The sequence below is a fragment of the Periplaneta americana genome, chromosome 8, assembly GCF_040183065.1.
Source record: "Periplaneta americana isolate PAMFEO1 chromosome 8, P.americana_PAMFEO1_priV1, whole genome shotgun sequence".
NCBI lineage: Eukaryota > Metazoa > Arthropoda > Insecta > Blattodea > Blattidae > Periplaneta > Periplaneta americana.
In genome coordinates this window covers 994,292-1,019,968 of record NC_091124.1, presented here as the reverse complement: position 1 = coordinate 1,019,968, position 25,677 = coordinate 994,292, and the positions used below count along the sequence as shown (strand labels likewise).

Here is a 25,677-nt window from a genome sequence, read left to right as displayed (position 1 = left end):
TCTCTATTTGTAATATTTTTTACCCTTAAATCTGAAGAAAAAAAGTATTTTACTAACAACTCCAAATTAATGTAACTTTGAAAATATTGAGATTAGAACACATATTTATATGACATTATTTGCTCAGAGTGTCTTCGGAAATAAAGTCCGTAAGTGATGGTAAATCGTCGTGAATCACCCTGTGTATTAATTAGTAAATATTAAATATCAATCCAATGCTTAGGCCTACTTGATTCTCAAAATTGTGGTTCAACACTCATAGGTACTCGTATTTGGATAATCTTCTATAAAGCTAATCGTACTTACCGCCATTTTCAGCTTAAGATGTCCGCCATCACAAAACAGAAGAATTTTTATTTTATTCAAGGTCACCTAGAATAATCAGCTGCTCGCTACATGCTACTGTTGAACGAAATAACGTACAAAATACCCACCGGCGATGGGTAGCTTTCAATTGCCGCATGTGCTCTCATTTTTATGAAAAAAAAAAGCATGCACAATTAAATGCATTGAAAGAAAAATTGAACCGTGTTTTAAGCGTAATAGCTGGTTTCGAAACGTGTGATAATCGCTAAGTGTTACGCATGCGTTGCATGGTGGGGGGGGGGGTAACTTCTTTTCGTAATAATTCAGGTCCAATTATTCCTAACGGAAGTGTGGGTTGTTCGGTGGAATGCGATACCAGCGGCGTTCTGACCGGATTTGTGCAGCGAAGCGTGCACCGGTCGTCAACTTTTTTTTTTTTCATTGAGTTACTTTCAGATATTCTTAATCGTGTCATTTGGAGTTGTGGCCAAACCTGTCCACTGCCATTTCTCTGCACTGTACCAAATTAATAGGGCACACATAATTTGGCTATAAGAAACAATTAGTTGCCTATTTATTGCACCGAACGCACGGTATTATTATTTTATTTATGTATCTGTTTATTTATTTATTTATTTATTCAATTATTTCGTTTATTTTATTTATTTATTTGTCTCTTTGTTCATTTATTTATTTACTTGTTTATTTTAATTATTAACTTATTTATTGCGTCATTTATTTATTTACTTATTTAATTATTTCGTTTATTTTATTTATTTACTAGCCGTACCCGTGCGCTCCGCTGCACCCGTTAGAAATAAATATAAAGTAATTATATAATTAAAATAGGACATTTGATCCAGGGAATATTCGTGTTTGATAGAAGGATAAATCGTTTAATATGTTACTTAATTTAAATTGCATCCAAATAATTAAAATGCGATCATTTTGGTCCAGAGACACTCATTTGGTGCAATGACAATTCCTTTAACCTGTTTCTTAATTGTTATTACATGCAACCATAGTTTAATGAACATTGAAATCATTTAGATTTAATGTGTATATTTTATTTTACTTGTTATATGTTTCCATTGAATTATGATGATAACTTAATTTTAACTCTTGTTTTCTACGTATTCAGCAAATGGCGCTTGGCCCACTATGGTTCTGAACCCTTCAAATAACGTAAATAACTTAAATTAAATTACATTATATTATATTATATTATATTATATTATATTATATTATATTATATTATATTATATTATATTATATTATATTATATAAAAAATGTGTTGATAACGGATGTACACCGATAAGTAAGTTTTTAATTTGTTATGGGAGCTCTTGAATCTCACGAGGACAAATTTTATTTTACAACAGCGCAACATAATCTGCTTGGCTCATTACCCAATTTTTTTGCATTGCATTTAATTCATATGTATTTTATGTATTTTAACTCGATTCAATTGAGCACAGTTAAAATTTGGATTATAAAATAATGGAATGCTAAGCTAACGTATTATTACTGCATACTAAATCAATACACTCTTGTGGTTCGTAAATTCTCTGAAATAAACATTATTTTAAGAAATACAGGAAAGGAATACACAGAATAGACTATGAAGTTGTTTGTGCATAAAAAGCTATTTTAATCTTACCTGTCATCGATTCACTCAGAAGTTACTGTAATAACATTATAGCATTATGTCCATCTAGAGAAACTACACTTTCCAATGGTGAAATAATAATTAATTATACAAATCGGTTAATTTAGCATCCGATATTACTTCATACAACAACACAGAAACATTCTCTGTAGGCTGTGTTTAATATCTTTCGATTGTTGTTGTCCAAGGTCCCTTATAGACGAAGTCATTTTTTCTTATTTCATTGCACTGCCTTATATGGCAGTTATTTTAATTTTAAAACTCATTTATCTCATTAAATATCAGTCCCATAAAAATTTTGCGAAGAGTAAAACTTATCGGAAATCATTTTGAAAGAAACGTTTGTTATGTAACATTTTTTACAAAACTCAATAATAAGCGAGATATTTCGATTTATTTAATAGATTCTTCTTAAGTGCAACGGAAGGAAATTTTTGATTATTTTTAGTGTGTGAATTTTTATAAAAATTATTTTACATTTGTGATTTGCGTATCTCAGCTTAACTTTCTATTTATATAAATTCTTAGATTATTTTACTGTATCACTGCATGAGACAAGTTAATAATTATTTTCAATGATTGTTAGAGGAGAAAAATTCGCTCCGACGTCGGGGATCGAACCCAGTCCTTGGTTCTACGTACCAAGTGCTCTAACCACTGAGCTACGCCAAAGTTCATAATTATTATTGTTAGCATAACAGATATAATCTGCAGGGCCAAAAATTAATCTTTACATAAATTATTTTCATTTATTTTAATAGGAGATCAATGTTACATATGTTTTACTTAACAGTCTTTATATCTGCAAAATATTCCATCTGCTGAAAAAAAAAGACAGACGTTAAATAAAGAATTATATAACTACAATCATCATCTTAACGTCTCTGATTAGCTTCTGTAATTAAAAGCGACGTTAAATAAAGAATTACAATTATGTTGATCTTATTTTCTCTGAATGGTCTGTATAAATAATGAACCTCGGACTCCGGAAGATAAAGAGGCCTAGCAGGCGTGGCAGTGCCAAATGTCATCGAGTGGCGATATTAAGCATAAGCTTGAAGAATGCAGAATATTGAGGTCCTTGACCTGGTTCTGTAGAAACTCGACGGTTCCGCACCAGAGCGCGTCCTCTATCCATCGCCTTGCGTTAGTCATTTCGTTTCTCATTTGTTCGCACACGTAACAATCAATCGAGGCGAGAGGCATGTTTATCTCAACCATGTTATTTTTTAAGTCAATCTGTATAATGAAATGGTGGCAGTGAAAGGTTTTAGTTCAAACAAACATTTTAGAGCATAATAGGAAGCGTGGGAACAAGATTTTCGGTTCAGAATCTTATTAGCTTGCAGTCAAGATAAGTACGTGGACCTAGATTATAACTTGCCTAAATATCTGTGATAAAAGTGAAACAAAATAATCTCTTTCCTGAGAAATGCAGTGCAAAGCTAAAGTTCCAACGAAATATTCATTACATTAGAATACATTTTCTTCCTTTCTCTGAAGTTATTTGGCGAGTCTTTTCCTTGAAACTTTGCGTGTAGTATTTGAACTAGGCCTAATTGTAAGAATAGCCAGCATAGGCTAAGAGTGTGAGAAAGGTGGCAGGGAATTCGTAGAATCTCTATTGCATGGAACGTTGTTTGAATGGTTATGTGTATGAATTAATCGTTAAAGGTAAGCTCTCAAAAAACCTTTGTTTAATTTGTTTCAATAATCGTAGTCATTTCTTTATAAGAATAGTGAAACTTAGCATAATCATAAAACAAAAAACTTGAACTTTTCTTGAATATCGTAACCAGTGTAAGAAAATAAATGTAGCATTCGCTGCTCAATCCACTAGTAATATCTTGAATGTAATACATATACGATGATATTCAAACTTAATTTGTTTTTCTTATAATGTTCTGCGAGTTCCATCGGCCTTCTAAAGGAGGATTGAATTGCATCGGCGAGCTCCCGCTAAGGAGGAAGATTAGCGTAGTGTACCGCCTTACGGAAATGGTGACGGACATTTTTCCGAATAGGTGCCCACTTAAAGTTTTTCTTTAAAAATCGGTGCTAATTAAAGACACGTGCCTTCTCCGTGGTTTTCTGTCAACTCATTAAGAGCAAAATAATGCTGGGTAACTTAATTCTAGGTTTATTGCGTGAAAATTTGTCAGTTTTTTTTTTCTTATTTTTTTTTTGCCTTAATTTATTCATGTGACATTGCTTCTATATAAATTTAGTTGCGAAATTAATATCATTGTATTAGTTGTGTTCAATCATATGTCAATATTATACACCACATATATATATATCAGTATTGTATTGCTAATTAGTTTTAGACCTATAATAGTTTTAATTTCTTTTGACGTGTCCAACATCATCCTATATAATCCTTAGGACGAAATTACATACATACATACATACATACATACATACATACATACATACATACATACATACATACATACATACATACAGTCCACACCTGTGGAGTAACGGTTAGCGCGCCTGGCCGCGAAACCAGGTGACCCGGGTTCGATTCCCGGTCAGGCCAAGTTACATGGTTGAGGTTTTTCAGGGGTTTTCCCTCAACTCAATATGAGCAAATGCTGGGTAATTTTCGGTTCTGGACCCCGGATTCATTTCACCGGCATTACCACCTTCACCTCATTCAGACGCTAAATAACCTAAGCTGTTGATAAAGCGTCGTAAAATAACTTACTATACATACATACATACATACATACATACATACATACATACATACATACATACATACATACATAGGTCTACATACCCTGGAGTCGTTTCGCTTGCATTATCACCTTCATCTCATTCAGACGCTATAATAACCATAGCAGTTGATAAAGCGTCGTAAAATAACCAATTAAAAAAAAGGTCATACTTCTTTTGTTCCTTGTGACGTCTTTCGTAGATCGTAGTTCCACCCGGCCAGCACCGTGTTGTCATGCGAGGTGCAAGTGTTTCTGCAAACAGATCGTTATGCGTACGTGGGAATTTAGTTCCGTTAGTTGGCGTGCTTGATGTAACAACCGACAGGCAACTTTTTAAGCAGTCAATTGTCGACGCAGAGGAAAGCATCAGCAAACTGTTTAAATAAAAAATATATATAAATTAAAAGCCATATATTACGTAAATAAACATGACTTCATTTTTCATTATTGTGAGCGCGATATTCAACTATTCGTATTTCGAAAAAATGACGCGCAATGAAATCATTTCTATAGTAAGCACAATAATAAAACGATTTAACATTTGCTCGGAGCTCCTGGAGCGTTATGCAAATCAAGGAGACATGTTTCTGTCACGTGTCGTTAGGCCTACAGGAGACGAAATCTGGGTCCATATTATGAACTCAAACAGAGTGCTCGTGTTGGTCTACATAATCTCAACAAGGATTTCTACCGAGATGTACGAGGCGCATCCAGAAAGTAAGTTTCCCGATTTTTTCCCCTTGAAAGTAAACGTAATTAGCCGTGTCAATTGCGCATGCGTAACAGATCTATGACGTATCAATCATATGCCAGCCAGACAGGTCCCGCCTGGTGCCAGTAGCGTGGCAGCAGTGGTCCGAAATGGAAGCTCTTATTCCTTCTCCCGCCGCCTGCGAGGTTCGGTCGGTGATAAAGTTCTTTAATGCACAAAGCATTGCGCCAATTGAAATTCATCGACAGCTCTGTCAGGTCTATGGGCCGAACATCATGAGTAAGCAGATGGTGCGTCGCTGGTGTAGGCAGTTTTCCGAAGGTCGTCAAAGTGTCCATGATGAAGAGCGCAGTGGGCGACCGTCCCTCATCAGTGATGATCATGTTGAGCTGGTGCGGCAGTGCATCATGGAGAACCGTCGCTTCACGATTACGGAGCTGAGCAGCCATTTTCCGCACATATCGCGATCCTTGTTGCATGAGATTGTCACTAAGCACCTGCTATTCAAAAAAAGTGGGTGCCGAAAAACCTGACACCCGAACATAAAATGCAACGTTTAGGAACAGCACTGACATTTGTGCAACGGTATCACGATGATGGCGACGAGTTCCTCGACAGGATCGTCACGGGCGATGAGACTTGGATTTCGCACTTCACCCCGGAAACCAAGCAGCAGTCAATGCATTGGCGGCATAGTGGATCTCCGGTCAGACGCTGTCGGTACGGAAAGTGATGTGCACGGTGTTCTGGGACAGGAAGGGCATTCTGCTCATTCACTTCCTTCCAAGAGGTGAAACAGTGAATGCTGACCGTTACTGTGAAACACTGCGAAAATTGCGACGTGCCATTCAAAACAAGAGACGTGGAATGCTTACTGCAGGTGTTGTGCTCCTCCATGACAATGCTCGTCCACATACGGCTCGGCGCACAGCAGCTGTTTTGACGGAATTTGGCTGGGAGTTGTTTGATCATCCACCCTACAGTCCTGATCTTGCTCCCAGCGATTTTCACGTTTTCTTGCACCTCAAGAAATTCCTGTCCTCCGATGAGCGTTTTGGCAACGACGAAGAGCTGAAGACGTCTGTCACACGCTGGTTCCATTCACAGGCGGCAGAGTTCTACAACAGAGGGATACAAAAGTTGATCCCACGATACGACAAGTGTCTCAATTCTGATGGTGGCTATGTTGAAAAATAGCTGAAACATTGCTGTACCTGTTGCCAGTAAATGTCTTCCTGAAAGTGTGTGTTCTTTTTTTTTTTTAAATAGGCAAACTTACTTTCTGGACGCGCCTCGTAATACAGTATCCCGTTCACATACGTGTGAAAAATGTCGACGACTTCGTAGAAAAATAACAGAACGTTTATGAAAATGCGTCACTTCACTTTAATGTGACAAGACGAGCGATGAAAGTTTCTGGGAAAAAATTAGGAAGCAAAATTTTCGTACCGATGTAACATTTTCCATCCACTATTTCTTTTGTGTACTCTTCATCCACTTTTTGTTTATGTCCCACCTATTTAACATGCGTGCTTGTCTCACTATCTATTCCCACTATTTGTGGTATATTGACGTAACACAAGGTTATCACTCGTCGTTTTTTAACGTACTGAACTGCGTTTTATGTTTGAAAGAAATCCGCAATACCTGCTGTGCTTGGACGTTCTCCTGGAATTGTTATTTTGTAGTACATGGTTGTGCGATACTTCGAATGGGAAATGTAAGAGACGTGCAATCAATCCCAATCACATGGGACCGCTACATCTGCTGATGGTAAAGTACACTGCTTTGTTATCCCATGCATTTGTAATGATTTGACATGGTATTGTCACAGTCTACTATATACAGTCGCGAAGCTCAATATGTACTAAAAATGCAAACATGGGTAGTTGCCCACCACTAGGATCGCTACTATCGCCTCATCATCGCAGATCTCTCTCCTAGCAGACGACAAAATATGTTACACTTTCGTTGTGTTCTTTTGGAAAAATTAACACCTTCCTTCCATTATTGAAATATTAAATGCATAAAGTTAATTTATTATTTTAATGAAGTATATTAAACTCCACCATAAACTCGAAGATACCTGCAAGAAATAGGTTAATATTATTTTTGTTTGTGCAAAACGAACTGAAATTTACTATAATCGCTTCACTCATTCAAGATTATAGCGATAATTAACTATGAAACCAATAAATATTAATTTGCATTTCCCTTTACAACAATAATAATGGAAATATGAATTAATGGAGTAACTTACGCGTACCGGTACTTGTAGTGTAGGCTTACGTAGTTAAAGTGGGATGAGGTTAAGCAATAATAATCACACCAGAATTGGAAATAAAACGTGATCAATAAATTTTATTGTAACAGACTTACTTTTTCTACGTTTCTAGTAAAGTAACAAATAAAAATAACTACAAAATTAACAGCTATAATTAAAAACATATCCTTTGAAAAAAAAAGTAGGCCTAAGCAATGATAATCCCTCCAGAATTGAAAATAAAACGTGATCAATAAATTTCATTAAAGCAAACTTAATTTTTCTACGTCTCTAGTAAAATATTATTATTCCAATTATTGTATTTTAGCCATTAACATTTTCATTACAACCAATAACGAACATTTCACAAGCATCAATGTGAAATACGCAACGAGCTAGCACTCGATGGAAATACGACACAGTCCAAAGTCGACCGTGGACAGTCTATTGTTTCTAGTTGCTAACCGCTTGGAGCGCTTTATCACGAGATTTGCAAAAAATCACCTCAAGCTTCGCGACTGTATATAGTAGACTGTGGTATTGCCTTCATCACGATAGACTTTAAAAGTCAGTACGGTAATATCCTTGGCTTTCTCCGGAAGATAAGTAAAGATGTGGGTCTGTCTTAGAGTTATGGTGTGTAAAATATGTGTCTGTAACGTAGGGCTCCAGGCAAATTTTGTCGCCCATATTAAATTTAATCTCTGAATAACGTCTTCTATTGAAAGAATCGTCAAATTAAATACTGATAGAGCACAACATTAGAAAGTTTATGCCTATTCTATTGTCATGTCAAAATTATTTGATTCAGATTTTATTTTTCCCCCTCAGTTAGCTTACTTCTTACATAACTGTAATTTCTTTGTGAATTTCTGAATTCGATTGTCATTTATTATTTCAACATATTCCTTTCTTCTTTCTATAGTCAGTTATTTTGTCTGTTAGCTTTGAAATGATTTCATTATCGGTGCTGTCTTCAATTGTTTTTATCCAGAAGTTTGTACGGTGCAACGTTTCTAAGAAACCTCATTCTGTTGTTTTTCTGTGTAAACGTTTAGAAATTCGTAGACAGTGATATGGGTGTTGCTATGACTCTTTGAAACTTATCTTTATATTTTGTTGTTATTTTAGTATCTCTGTATGTATTTGAATTTTGCTATATATTTTCCACGATAGTATTAAATTTATTCTCGATCTTATCGGCATTGTTAATGCTCCATATTAGTACAGATTGTAGGCCTACAAATCATTATCTGGTTTCTATAGAAACCCAAAAAAAAATAAATAACACCAGTCTACTGTTATAGCTTATAACGTAACTTGTGCGGTGTTATGCATTAAAATAAACGTAGAAAGAATATGCAATGCCCTAAGATTTTATAGTAGTATTAAGTTTTTTTTTTTTTACTTGTTCCATATTCTAGCTGTGAAGCAATGTATAAATACCATGGAATGTTAATAAATACAATACAATATTGTTAAGATAGGACTTTAAGGGTCGTATTCATAGACAAGACTTTGGACCAAAGTTGACTTTGCAAAGTACAAAGTTACCATTTTCCTATTCACAGTCGATACTTTGACGGAAGTAAACTTCAATGGTGATTTTACTTCAAAGTCGCCGAAAATCTAGACTTTTTGACTTTGACTTTCGTTCGTGGACATAAGAAAAATGGCTGATATTTCGAAAATTGTTAAATTTTTCTAGAATATTTAAGACATCTAGGAGATTATTAAAGCTGTTCCTATTCCTTAGGGTATTATTAGATATAGATAATAAATTCAAATCAAGGTACAGATTTGATAAACAGACAGTACTAGATATCCTCGTCATGTTTCAACATTCATTGATCAATAATAATCAAAGAGGATTATCTGTTCCACCAATGATTGAATTTCTTAGTCCATCGCGATTTTACGCTACAGGTAATTGATGGCTTAATATTGATTTCACTGTTTAATTCTATAGAGGATATGTTATAGCCTACAGTCGGATATGCTGTTAAATTTTAATCCTGCGGTCGTCATATGTAATAATGTTTTCTGAATATTGATTTCAATTAATTTTTAAGTAGTCTGTTATTAGTGGCATCTTCTTATCTTCCATATTTTCAGAATAAAATTATTTTATAATGAAATATTTCGAGGACTTAATGTGAACCTAACGTAATTAAAATCGATGTTTTATTCACAACATAATTCTTAACAGGCAATACTATTTCAGATGAACTACACCATCATGTTTTGTACTTACGAATTTTATTGTATTATATACGAGTACAAGACTGTTTGGAACTGAGTTACGATTTTTTGTGACCAAGTAGAAGAACGAATTATTATCTATTGGTGTAAAGATCTAAAAATGTCAATTTTTTACTTACGTTAGTTTCACACTAAGCCCACGAATAATTATTCTTATGTAAAGCTGCAAGAACGGTTAACAATCGCTTAACATGTACCGATGTCCAATTGTTTCATTGATCTGTGTCTCAAAAGATGTCTTTGATTGTAGCAATGCCTACTCTATTTCAACTATCTATTAATTTAATTCGTTTAGAAGGCAGTGGTTGTGATTGCCAACATTAGAACAAGATCGTCAAATCTCGATTTATCAAAGTCAAAGCCAAAGTCTCAGAAGTAGTGACTATGAATAGGACTTTTAACAAAGTTAAACTTTACCATGAAAGTCGACTTTGGGAAGTCTTCATCCAAAGTCTCGTTTATGAATACGGCCCTAAATCTCCCCTGAAATAAAATCCGCATCACTTTCTTCTAGCGATCAACATTTAAACTTATGATTTGAGTTACGTACAAATGTTCCAGTTTGAAGCAAAACACCTTATAGTCTTTTCTTTGGCCTTCCTGAGAATTTTCTTTAAAGGGGATTGTAATTTCATACTTGGTAACCATTACATAGACTGCGAAGGACAACTAGCTCAGTGAGAAAGGAAAACACTGACGGAAAAGACAGAAGAAGAAGAAGAAGAAGAAGAAGAAGAAGAAGAAGAAGAAGAAGAAGAAGAAGAAGAAGGAGGAGGAGGAGAAGAAGAAGAAGAAGAAGAAGAAGAAGAAGGAGGAGGAGAAGAAGAAGAAGAAGAAGAACGCTGGAAAATGTTTCCATGAAAATTTCAGAATCTGTTAATTTACAAAATCATAGCACTTCTCCTGTATACGTGCTTAGTATCGACAGGAGATGAAAGCCATCAGTTGTATAAAATACGATAAACGGGAAAACCCCATACCCACCAAAATCGAACGCACGTTCTACCAGTCCCAGAGAGAACTCATTCCCATAAATAATTCTATCGTTTCTTGCTCATTAAACTCTCTAGACATTTTCAATTCCTATGAATTGACAAGAACATAAAATCCAGACGTTTGAGATGGGCAGGACATGTAGCACGTATGGGCGAATCCAGAAATGCATATAGAGTGTTAGTTGGGAGGCCGGAGGGAAAAAGACCTTTGGGGAGGCCGAGATGTAGGTGGGAAGATAATATTAAAATGGATTTGAGGGAGATGGGATATGATAATAGAGACTGGATTAATCTTGCTCAGGATAGGGACCAATGGCGGGCTTATGTGAGGGCGGCAATGAACCTCCGGGTTCCTTAAAAGCCAGTAAGTAAGTATGAATTGACAAGTATTTACCTTTTTTTCTTGCCAGGACATAAAAATTATATTAATCTTTCGTTCATTAAACACATAAAACAGAAACTTAATGTCTATGTAATAATGGGCATTAATAACAGGGCATGAAACGAAGCTCGCGTTCCAAACGAGACTCCAGATGTCAGTAAGTGTGAGAGGTTACTATGACAATAAAAAAAATGAATGACTGGTTTTGACGTCATATTGCCGGAAAGAGTTTAAATGGACGTGACCGATATTGGTGGCGGCGCTAATTATAGTGATTTTGTTTTGTTCTTATTTGTTCGACTTTAAGATGAACATCAACATCCACATCATTTGAACCGCTGCTTGCGAGATATTGCCGACACAAAAACGTGCAGTATTTAGTGCGTTCTTCTGTCACAGATGCGTTTTTTATGCTGTTAATTTTCTATATGTCTTTATAGATTATTTTGTAGCGGAAATTTCCCTCTGCACATTAGTATGTTTGCATTTAATGTATTTTTACAAAAAAAAAAAAAAAAAAAGCACCTAAACAATTTTTTTTATCGGCGAGGGTTTTCGTTTCTTTTAGCTACTGTATTGTATATTAAGGGGACACTCAACTATATTTTGGAACTTTTTTCCTATTTGACCAATCTTTTTCAAATTTGGAGAAAAAGTTTAATATACACATGGAAAGTAACATGCAAAATCTCAGCTCATTAGATCCAATACTTTTCAAAATAAAAAATTTTTCAATTTTTAATCAATCATTTATTGAAATATCACTTTAATTATCACTGTCACGTAAATTAGTGTAGAAATTTAATTTTTCATTTTTATGACACTTTTTCTCCAATTTTTAAGTTGAGTGTCCCCTTAAATGTCTAATTCATAAGATTTTTTTTCTATTAATTGAAAATGAAATTTGTTTATTTTGGTAAAACACCGCGATAAGTTTAACAAAAAGGTTTCAGAATTAGTACAAGTACAAGTAGTCGAAGAAATATTTAACTTTTTTAAGTATCCCTTGTTTTATTTCAACTAGAAACCTCTATTTCAATTAATTTCGATCATGAAACGTTGAAGAAATTTTCAACGAAGGATATACAGAGTGCAAGGTGTTTAATGCCATTCCTTTTAAAGGACGAATTCTGAGCATATTATGACCAGAAATGTCCTCTGCTGTTTTATTCGTTTGTACTTACATTTCTCAGAAATAATTATTTTACGTGATAATTTTAGACCCCGTTATTTTTAAACACATTTATAATACACATTTTATAAACATCTTTATGCTCGACCATGCCGAAATGTAGTAATTATACACCTGGTAGTAGCCCTTTAATGCACCTCATTAAAGTACACCTATTCATTATAGTTCAGTTGTCCAGCCAATGAGAAATCACCATTGTACCATTATAAAACCGCAAGTATCGATTAATCTCGGATATGCAATCGAAAGACAGTTAGCGAAAAGTCACGGAGGCTGGAAATCCAATACTGTCGCAGAAGGTTATGTTCTGTTACTATAATAATTAGCGTTAATTGTAAATAATATTCAAATAAATTAAATTTGTCATCTCGTTTTTCAATTCTAAATCAATTTCCAGGTTATATCAAGACTAATCTTCATGTTATTCTCTAGATTATATCAAGGTCAATGACATTCGTGCTTCGGAAAAAATCAATACTTTCGTGTCTGCGCACATCTCACAATTCAGGTCAGTTCCGCTCCTCACTTACATAACCATAACATGAATACTTATGAATAATTTCAAGTTAGAAATATGGTCGAGCATAAAAAGTCGTATGAAACTTGCCTATAATGGTAGTCTAATTATGATGTTCGTATGAAAATTACGAAACTCGCTTTCGCTCGTTTCATAAACATACTTCCGTCTTAATTACTACCATTATAGGCTCGTTGCATAATGTACTATTAAATTACAGTTTTCATTTCCAACAAATATTTGCATAATATTTCTGTCACATTTACAGTTTAAGAGTATCTCAATAATTTAATTATTAATTAATCATTTTAATGGATATTTGGCAACGCTGATATTAGGCGCGTGCTTCACCCTAACGCCGGGAGTAAGGGCAGATCCCTTGTCAGAAAGGTCTGATGTTGACAACCTTCCTCACTGCTGGGAAGGTTTTTTTGCATGCGTTGACAAGTGCTACTGAATTTACTGCGGCGTTGCAATTATTTATTTCCAGAATCAAAGTTGATTTCCCATTAAATAAAAAGAAATAATGCAAAATGGCAAAGCAAAATTCTGTTCCATTCTTTATTGTCTTCTGTAATAAAAAGAAATTTTGATTCAAACAATATAGCTACATTTCATGGCTAATTAAGGGCAAAAAAATATATTTAAAGAATATAAATAAATACTGTATGTTCTCCACTTGATCCTGATGCTTAAATTTTATTTCATGCTACGGTGCAAGAAATACATGTATTTCAATTTTATGTTGGCACATATAACATTACTACCCATTTATATGAAATATTTTTCCTTGGTTTTAGGTCCTCTATATAGTCCCCAAAGGTTTCCATCATATTACTTAACACCCTGTATATTGAAATATTTTCACATTAAAATATAGTACTGCTTTGTTTAGTTCAGAAAGGACCTCTTGTAACTAGCAATGTAGACCCACAAACTTTTGTACAAATTCGTCCCACACGATTCCAGTTCTTCTTTTTTTTTTTATCCTGAAGGATAACATTATTTTCTATATCCGCATGAAAGTAAAACGACCAAGGTTTGTGCTATGAGGACAGTCATTCGTCTTTTCAATGTATCCATAGCAACTAGAAAAAAAAGAACATTGACTTTTCTGTGCTAGTGAATGATGACGATTTATGTAGTTTGCAATCACAAATACTTAAGTCCTACCAGCCCGTCAAAACTTGTAACTTCCGCCTTCGAGATTCCAGGTTTATCACATTATTGCATATTATATATTTATTTTCATTCCGTGGCTGTGTTCGAAGTGGTCGGAATGTCAACAAATGAATCACGCTACAGTCATTTTCCAACTATAGACGCCCAGCATTTTCTCAACGTTTATTATTTCATCTCTGGAATGTTACAAATTTAGGATGGGGCAGTCACAATGCCTGTAATTGAATAACCCTCTACAGTAAGCTACATTTTACTCTAAATACTAGTCATTTGAAACATTGATGCATTTAAATGAAACTAAATACTTACATGCTAGTCTATAAATGAAGTCAGCATGATTATTCATAAAATACGGTTCCCATTCGTTCCGTTTTTCCCAGGACAGTCCTGTTTTTCTTCTTTCTTTTTTTATTCGTAGGTACTGGATATGAAAAAAATCCGTCCATTAAATGGGACACACTCACGGACAGGAGAACGCGAATTCGATTATGCGCACTGTTCAAAACATACAGAGGTGAGCCTACCTGGAGAGAAATAAAAAATAGGTTGCAGCCGCCAAATTACTCTTCAAGGAACGACCACTCATATAAATTGAGGGAAAGAAGGCAGAGGACGGACACTGGAAAGTTTTCTTTTCTCAATCGTACTATCAGGGACTGGAATGCTTTACCTGCAGACTTACTAAAGGCTTTACCAACAGCCAAAAATGCATTTAAAAATAGGCTTAAGGACCTTACTAATAGACGGTAATTATACACAGTACTTAAAGGGTGTAAATGATATGTTGTTATTGAAGTGTTGTATCAGTGAAGAATTATGTTGTCAGTGAAGTGTGTTGTATCAGTGAAGAAGTATGTCGTGTCAGTGAAGTGTGCTGTGTAAGTGAAACGTGTTCCTGTCAGTGAAGCTTTATAGTTTATAGTGGCAGTGCAAAGTATTTGAACAGTGAAATGTTTTTGAAGTATTAGTGAAATCAGGATAGAATCAGTGAAATGTGTCGTAGTTCCAGTGCAGTGAGTGAGTTGACAGCGAAATGAGTGTAATTTGAAAGGTACTTGTGCAGATATGAACATATCGTGGGTTTTAGTTCGAACTTAGATTTAAGATACAAATTAGATTTATTTTAAATGTTATTTTAAGTGATCGTGCTACATTTAATTTAGGATATTCCCTATTATTATTATTATTATTATTATTATTATTATTATTATTATTACTATTATTAGTATTAATTATTAGTATTATTATTAATTGTATTTTAATTAAGTTTATTATTGTCATTATTGAGTGTAATTAGTTACCACTGCCACCGGGTATATATCCCCATTGCAGTGTGAATAAATACATACATACAATAGTTTGGTAGAAATCGCTGTACACAGACAGACTAGTACTAAAATTATTATATTTCATGTACATCATTCCCTGATAAATTGACTAGTAGATACTGAATATGAACAAAATCCGTCCAATAGTTTAGTAGAAATCGCTGTACACAGACAGACTAGTACTAAAATTATTATATTTCATGTACATCATTCCCTGATAAATTGACTCGTAGATACTGAATATGAACAAAGTCCGTCCAATAGTTTAGTAGAAATCGCTGTACACAGACAGACTAGTACTAAAATTATTATATTTCATGTACATCATTCCCTGATAAATTGACTCGTAGATACTGAATATGAACAAAGTCCGTCCAATAGTTTAGTAGAAATCGCTGTACACAGACAGACTAGTACTAAAATTATTATATTTCATGTACATCATTCCCTGATAAATTGACTTGTAGATACTGAATATGAACAAAATCCGTCCAATAGTTTAGTAGAAATCGCTGTACACAGACAGACTAGTACTAAAATTATTATATTTCATGTACATCATTCCCTGATAAATTGACTAGTAGATACTGAATATGAACAAAATCCGTCCAATAGTTTAGTAGAAATCGCTGTACACAGACAGACTAGTACTAAAATTATTATATTTCATGTACATCATTCCCTGATAAATTGACTTGTAGATACTGAATATGAACAAAATCCGTCCAATAGTTTAGTAGAAATCGCTGTACACAGACAGACCAGTACTAAAATTATTATATTTCATGTACATCATTCCCTGATAAATTGACTAGTAGATACTGAATATGAACAAAATCCGTCCAATAGTTTAGTAGAAATCGCTGTACACAGACAGACTAGTACTAAAATTATTATATTTCATGTACATCATTCCCTGATAAATTGACTTGTAGATACTGAATATGAACAAAATCCGTCCAATAGTTTAGTAGAAATCGCTGTACACAGACAGACTAGTACTAAAATTATTATATTTCATGTACATCACTGATTATGAACAAAATCCGTCCAATAGTTCAGTAGAAATCGCTGTACACAGACAGACTAGTACTAAAATTATTATATTTCATGTACATCATTCCCTGACAAATTGACTCGTAGATTCTGAATATGAACAAAATCCGTCCAATAGTTCAGTAGAAATCGCTGTACACAGACAGACTAGTACTAAAATTATTATATTTCATGTACATCATTCCCTGACAAATTGACTCGTAGATTCTGAATATGAACAAAATCCGTCCAATAGTTCAGTAGAAATCGCTGTACACAGACAGACTAGTACTAAAATTATTATATTTCATGTACATCATTCCCTGATAAATTGACTAGTAGATACTGAATATGAACAAAATCCGTCCAATAGTTTAGTAGAAATCGCTGTACACAGACAGACTAGTACTAAAATTATTATATTTCATGTACATCACTGATTATGAACAAAATCCGTCCAATAGTTCAGTAGAAATCGCTGTACACAGACAGACTAGTACTAAAATTATTATATTTCATGTACATCATTCCCTGATAAATTGACTAGTAGATACTGAATATGAACAAAATCCGTCCAATAGTTTAGTAGAAATCGCTGTACACAGACAGACTAGTACTAAAATTATTATATTTCATGTACATCATTCCCTGATAAATTGACTTGTAGATACTGAATATGAACAAAATCCGTCCAATAGTTTAGTAGAAATCGCTGTACACAGACAGACTAGTACTAAAATTATTATATTTCATGTACATCACTGATTATGAACAAAATCCGTCCAATAGTTCAGTAGAAATCGCTGTACACAGACAGACTAGTACTAAAATTATTATATTTCATGTACATCATTCCCTGACAAATTGACTCGTAGATTCTGAATATGAACAAAATCCGTCCAATAGTTCAGTAGAAATCGCTGTACACAGACAGACTAGTACTAAAATTATTATATTTCATGTACATCATTCCCTGACAAATTGACTCGTAGATTCTGAATATGAACAAAATCCGTCCAATAGTTCAGTAGAAATCGCTGTACACAGACAGACTAGTACTAAAATTATTATATTTCATGTACATCATTCCCTGATAAATTGACTAGTAGATACTGAATATGAACAAAATCCGTCCAATAGTTTAGTAGAAATCGCTGTACACAGACAGACTAGTACTAAAATTATTATATTTCATGTACATCATTCCCTGACAAATTGACTCGTAGATTCTGAATATGAACAAAATCCGTCCAATAGTTCAGTAGAAATCGCTGTACACAGACAGACTAGTACTAAAATTATTATATTTCATGTACATCATTCCCTGACAAATTGACTCGTAGATTCTGAATATGAACAAAATCCGTCCAATAGTTCAGTAGAAATCGCTGTACACAGACAGACTAGTGCTAAAATTATTTTACGTCGTTCTTTGTACTACTGCAGCCTTATCATGGACTCGTCGAACTCAAATAACACAGTTTTAAACGGTCGTTAAATGAAACATTTTGTATAAAGTTAATTGACCAGGAAGGCAATTTTTTAGTGATAATACATTTTTATTCAAGTACGTTGACTGTTTCTAGAAAACGACCTCTGAAAGGCATAGCCTACAGGAACTACAAGGACACTTTCACATGAATGCAACCTTAAACCCACACTGCAGACAGAATATCTCTTTTAAAATATTCCATAGCAACCTTCCAAACTTATCGACAAGTTTTTGTCAGACGCCTGTCTATTTGTTTGAAGCAATCTCATTTCCGGGCATATTAAAATTAATATTTGCATATGGATATGCGGTCTTATTTTGTGTTTCAGTTTTTGAATTCGGATTGGATTTTTATTTATTTTTTTTATATTTGGGTCTCGAAATTCTGGCTTTTAATTGTTTAAGTTCTGTTTTGAGTTTGGATTTTGCGTTTGTGTTCTACGTTCACATAGACCTACGTTTTTGAGTTCTAAATTTGAGATTTAACATTAGTAAAAATATTGAGTTATAATTATTTTGAGTGTGGTTTTGGATTTCACGGTTATCTTCTAGTTTTAGTGTTTGGATTTAGTTGTAGGCTTAGGTTCACTTTTGAGGTTGAGTGTTTCGTTTAGATTGCGTTTTAGATTTGCTATTTTATTTTTTAGTTTCAATCACAAGAATCGGTGTATGTTCGTATTTTATGTTCTGTTTTTTTTTTTCTCCGTTTTGGTTTTGAGTTGTAGGTAGATTTTCTTTGGATTTGAGTTGTAGATTTCCTTTGGATTGGAGTTTGGTGTTTGTACTTCGGATTTTATAAAAATTAATAATAATAATAATAATAATAATAATAATAATAATAATAATAATGATAATAATAATAATGAAGATGATGATAATAATAATAATAATTTATTTATTTAGAATATTAACGTGCGAAACAAGGCCAATTACAGTTTAGCACAAGATACAAACAAAATAACAAATGATGATGAGAATGAATGATAGAAAATGGCAGTGAGATGAAATACAATCAATAAAATAGTTACATTAATCATTCACCAAATGCAACAAAGTAAGTAGCACAAATAATTATTAAAATTACTACAGTGAGATAATTAAAATAATGGCAATTAAACAAAATGAATTACAAATGAACTAATGAAATCATATAAATGAAGACTGGAATAATATAAGACACGGTGCATACAAATAATTATTAAAATTAGAGACAAATACAAATAAACAATAATGACAGAATGATGATGATAATAATAATAATAATAATAATAATAATAATAATAATAATATATTGAGCTGTTTTACACAAAATTTAAAATTATATTCTTTATCATTAGCTCACTTCCGAAAAAAAAAAAACAAAAGCTTGTGCTCGGGAGTGTTGACTTTCTTGAAAACATAAAAGTAAATTTATATACATTAAGCACATTAAGACAAATACAGAGTGTCCCAAACTGATCTAAACACTCTTTGAAATACTATTTCACAGCAAAGAAATGAGATAGAAATACGATTTTTGTGGTTTATGATTCAGAAGGCAGTGGAAAGCATGGAAACATGTTCATCTGTTTATAAACAAACATGGCGGTGCAATTATCGTTCGATGAACGTAAGTGGATACTGAAATGCTATTGGAAAGTGGAGAATGTTGTTGAGGTTCAACGACGTTGAAGGGTTGAATTTGGAACACAACCACCAACAAGGTTAACTATCACAAGAATCCTAGACAAGTTTGAAGTCGACGGAACGGTGCAAGATGTGTTGAAAGGGAGAAAGAGAAGTTCCACCGATAACGAGAGTGTTGATGCAGTCATGCAGGCTTTTGCACAACACCAAAGAAGTCAATGAGGCAATGTTCTCGTGAGAATGGTATCAGCAAATCCAGTGTTCATCGAATTTTGCGAGCTCAAAAATGGAAGCATTATATTCCGAGACTTGTCCACGCACTAAATGAGGACGACCCAGAGATAGATAGGACGAAGAGGAAGTGCTGCGGAGTTCCCACCTCGATCTCCGGATTTAACCCATCCTGACTTCTACCTATGGGGAGCTCTAAAGGACACAGTGTACGACACAAAACCACAAACACTGGAGGAACTGAGAGTTCAGATTGAACATGCCTGTAATGATATTCCATTAACAACAATCCAGTTGGTATGTCGCTCTGTTGTACGTCGTTGTTGGGAGTGTACTGTGGCGGAAGGGGGCCATTTTGAACATGTACGAGCTTAAGAAATACAAAACCGCAAAAATCGTATTTCTGTCTCATCTCGTTGCTGAGAAATAGTGTTTCAGAATGTGTATACATCAATTTGGGACACTATATAAACCAGCGTACAGTCTTAGAAAAAAGTTTTGTCGCACAGACACTTTATATAAGTCTCAGAAAGGAGGCAGTGCTCATGAGCAGACATACAACGAAACAAAACTAATTTGATTACCTCAGCCCTGGAAGAGCCAGGTTCCATTCCCATACGAGTAGGCCTACGTAATAAACCCTAGGGCCCGTAGCCTCTAGTTCTTAAATCCTAGATGATCATCGGAGACCCGTTACTACCCCAGACACTTCGCTTATGCGTATTGTTCACTATTACAGACAATAGACGAAGTAGAGAGTGTCGGTGGAATTAAAGAGAAAAATGATAGTGTCCGGGAGAAAGCCCCTTTGCACCATCTGCTTTGTCCACCACGACCAGGGCGGGAATCGAACCTGGGGCGCTAGGATAAAAAAATCAGCTCTGAGCTCCTCGTTCACTGCGTGCAGTTACTGTCAATCTGGGTTTTCTTAGCCCTTTCCTCGAGTGTTGTCTGGAAAATGCCCTGGACTGTAAGAGATGGCCGAAATGAAGAAGGAAGTAAGGTGATATTTTCTTAAAATCGTTTAAATACAGCGGCTTGACTTGTATCCTGCTGAACATCAGTCTACGGTGCACTATATTCAAGAAGTACCCTGCTACATAACCACCGCTCAGAAATGAACTGTTTGAGGCTAATCTTTTAACAGTACATTTTTAACACGATTGTTTTGAAGGACGTTACAATTTATTTGTGCAAGTATGCTGTGGGAGTCTGGTCACGTGCTGCACCCTGACAGTAACCCTGGATTTTACCACGTGTTCCAGCTCCGCTGGGATGGACCCATGTGACACGTACTAGCTCCATAGGTAGACCGCAGTTCGCATCTTCCGCCCGCCCGAACAATCTGTATGAAGTACAGGGACATAATTTTATTTTTACTAACATTTCTAATATTAACCTGTCTATACCTTTGGATCAACGATTAAGAACCGGAAACACCGTTTGCTACCACCTTCCACGACTGGAGTTCGATTATACTGGCGTAATATACAAACAAATCACTTTACTAGGTATAGGAGGGAAGAAAAGTAGTTCATCCCTTTACGTAAACTAGGAAATATCGCGATTTTGAGTTTGATAATTTTCATTAGGTTTTTGTTTAATCAAAATACAGTACAATATTAACAATGAGTGTTTTTACTCACGAACTGAGCTGTCCATGCGGACGTATTCATTATGCAGTGTATATTATACTGTCTACATCACATTAGCGTACACAATAGAGAATGAAGTTAAATTGAAAAATAATCATAATATGGATAGGCCTATTTAAACACATTTTTGAAAATGGTGGCCGTTCATTTCGATACAGGCTTCAGTTCTAATGTGCATATTATCGCACTATAGACTATTGTATCTAATCCCAATTACCAGTTTCGTCCTTCGTACTAGTAACTCATGTTGAAATAATTCTGTACCTACTCTATAAAGAGTACCTTACGTACTGTAAATTCAATCTTCACTTCTGCCCGATCCGAAAAGATAAAATTACTCAGACATGCTATCTACTGTCCGTCCAAGTGGTTACGTCGCAGCGTCGTAGAAAGGGGGGAAATCACGTGACAGTTAATTACTTAACGAGGCCCTTTTATTGAAGTTATTTTAAACAATTGTATGTGTATAATATTACGTAGACGTCCAATTCCAAACAGAAATTAATGTTCTCAGAAAAGAGCTAAGACAGCCCAGCCACTAGCATTTACAGAGAGGCGAATAGAAGCTGGTGGGGGAAACCGGGATGCGACGTAGGCAAATGGAAAATGATGCAATATTGAAAGCTCTTTCGTCACTGGAGAACGCGAACATATTTTTGGAACGTACTGTTTACTATGACCGCAAGGCTACTATGACTGTATGCGGTTTTGGATCTGTGTGGAGGACGGTTGAACTTCATTAGTAGAAGGGGTGAGAGTGAAGTAGATTAAAAAACTCAGGTACAATAAAAATTGAAGTAAAAATATAATGATGTCCCTGTATTTTAATCTGACAGTAGTACGTCATACAAAATATTCCCTTTTTAAAGAATACGTAATAATAATAATAATAATAATAATAATAATAATAATAATAATAATAATGATTTATTTAACCTGGCAGAGTTAAGGCCATACGGCCTTCTCTAACACTCAACCAGGAGTAAAGACTGCGTTACAAAAACACTACAAATTTACAAATTACACTACAATTTTACACACAAAATTGAATAAGATAATAATAATAATAATCATCATCATCATCATAAAAAAGAGATTTTCATTTTTGTCCTAAATTGACTCGCACCTCGCTCTCGTGAATTTACCTATAGTAATGTCACAAAAGGTCTGAGATTTGCCGATAAATCCACGATCGAAGCGAGTGGATTTATTTGGGAAATCTCAAACCTCGAGTGGCATTTATTAGGACTGTTTCGTGAATAAAATAAAATTAATGTAAATAACATATCCCTAAAATTCGCTCACAAAATGTTAATAATCGTATATTTATGAATACTTAACCTTCAGACATTGTAAAGTTGAAATAGATGAATAACGATTAAAGCAGAAAGATTACCCAACTGAATTGTTGTTTAAACATTTCAAAGTTTTCAACATTAAACAAATGTATTATTTTATTTTATTAAAATATTTTCATAGAAATTTTAATAACTTTGAAAGGTGTATACATAAATATAGAACTAAAAATATGAATTCTCTGCGTTTGTCTGAACCAAAATGTAAAACCAATGCAGCTTTTATCATAGCATGAATCAAGGTCCCAGATTATTAAACAAATTTTATTCTAATATTATTTTAACCACGAATCCTCTCCAAATTAATAAAAAATAAAAAAAAATTATATTGGATTTATAGTTTGGGTTTAAACATATTAAACACTATTTAATCTGTATTCACTCTCAATTTTAATTTTATTTTGTTTGTAATGGAATCCCCTCCTGAGCACGAGTCTTACTCATTCAGGAGTGGGCTAGTTTATCTTTCATTGTATTTATTGATTTGTATTCATTTCAAACTTTCTAGCAATAATAAATAAATAAATAAATAAACGATTACTGCAATAAAGAAATTGAATGTTATTCAGTAATGCCAATTAAGAAAAGCGAAATACAGGTTTAAAAATGTTAATTACATGTACTGCACTTTTCTCTTGTTTATTATAATAGATAGGCCTACACGTTTTCATTATCTGCTGAAATCATAATTTAATTTAAACATTTTATAGTATAATTACAAATAAGCTGATTAATACATTAATTAATTGAACAATTGTTATGAAGGAGTGTCATTTTCTTTAGATACAATAGACATGGAATTAGAAGATGAAGATGTAGATGTGGAAGTAGGATTTCGCACTTTATTTAGTACAATGGATTCATGCTCATCGATTTACGTGGAAACAGTTGGCGACACTGACTAAACAGAAGAACGATGATGCGAAAAATTAATAGTGATAAATTGAGCTGCAGAAATTATCGCGATGTATGACTGTGATTGGTTGGAATTCAGAATTTCATTATACTTCATTGGCTGAAAATAGAATGACGTCATATAAACGAAATAGTCTAAAGAAAATGGGAAATATAATTCTCGCGTGATAGTTAATAAGACTTTCCTGAATATAGTAAATTATTTGTTGAGACAAATGTAATAAATAAATAATTAATAACAAAAAAAAGAAAATAACGCATACTATTTACTTACATTCTTATCTTGTTTCAGAAAATATCATTTGTTTGGTAACCATGGCAACTGACTGTTTTGTTTATGTGATTGTATAATAACTTGAAAATTAAAGACGTTTAGTAGGCATGGAATTTACGGATGACCTTTTCTGAATTACAATATCGACCAATCTGGATTGCATGTGATACTTTCTGTTTAAAATATTGGTAAATTTGAGTTACATCTGTTCTTTTCAGAAATTCCCTTGATTAATCTGAAATGTAATTGATTACAGTTAAAATAAAAGTAATGTGAACTGCTAATGTATAACAGAAACAATGAAATAATAGAAATATTCACTTTTATTATAAATACAATGAGATTTAAAAAGGTAATAATTTAATTAAATGTGTGATTGTGGAAATGATATTTCGTAGAAGGAATTTATTGGCTGTTCTTTATGCTGAGGACATTGTTGATTATTTCCGAGTTAATTGGGTGATGGTGTTTTTCATTGATTTGTGGAAGTAAAAGTGGCAATATGAAACGGATAGATAGCTCTGATGGTTGAATCTCAATGGATTCTTATGCATAATTGGTGAATTGACTCATTAGCGAAATAAATTGTCAGTAGTAATATTAAATCATCTTGCAAATGTGTAATGTGAAAATTTAAAAAAGTCGAAAACCTCAATTAAAAATGCATTTTTAAATTTACGTCATTCTTAATAATTTTTACAATTGGAATGACTTAAATTAATTTATTATCAATCATTTCAGCTTGATTATCATCCGAAATAAATATAAAAATTAAGGAAGTCTGCAAAATATACTTTCATGTAATCATATAAATGACCTATCGGTTGTTAGGCCCGTAACACACTTGAAGAGTTTTCTCTGGCGAGAAATGTATTGCGAGAATATTAAAAAAATTGATAACATGGATTCAAATGGACGTCCACACACTGGAAGAGATTCTCGTTCGAGGCAAAAACCTCGCGCGAGTTTCTCGCTGGAATCGGTAGCTCAGCGAATTTTCTTGACACATTTATCAAAGATGTTTGACATTTATACTCTTTATGACGATTGAATGTAGAAAAAGATATCACAGGTGGCGATGAATTGTATTGTTTTTATTTGAAAATGAGGAAAGATCGCTGATAATTGCAGCCAGAAACTTATCGAACTTGTACGATGTCACCCGTAAGCCTATTTATATGATACACGGGATGAAAACTATAAAAACACGAAACTTAAAGAAGAAATCTGGAGACAAATATCAGATTATCTGAAAATAAATAGGGCTATATTTTATTTTGATGATATTCAATAGTATTAATTAAACATTTGAAATAATGTATCTATATGTCTTAACAGTTTACATAATTTTAATCAGAACATAGCAAAGAATCCTCTATCATATCATGAATGGCAAAAAACTGTGATCCATTGAACCTAAAATAACGCCTAAACGTATCATCATTCAAATCGAAACCAGTGTCCAAAATTCGCCCATATTTTCGTAAGATACAATGTGATTTTCAGATATTTCTGGCTTTAATTTTAGGCCTACTTTTTCTTTTCATTAACAAAATATGTTC

General features: G+C 33.8%; 1 protein-coding gene across 4 annotated transcripts in view; it reads left to right on the top strand.

The window, feature by feature from the left end:
• Window positions 1-25,677, top strand: part of LOC138704404 (peptide transporter family 1) — a 168,236-nt gene that overhangs the window by 105,522 nt on the left and 37,037 nt on the right. The window contains exon 1 of one of the 4 annotated variants that reach the window (XM_069832248.1): window positions 7,146-7,184. The exons of the other annotated variants lie outside the window; for them this stretch is intronic. Coding sequence (XP_069688349.1) covers window positions 7,161-7,184 — 24 coding nt within the window. The 5' untranslated portion in view covers window positions 7,146-7,160. Of the gene's footprint in view, window positions 1-7,145; window positions 7,185-25,677 lie in introns of those variants that run through there. 4 annotated transcript variants of the gene reach the window in all.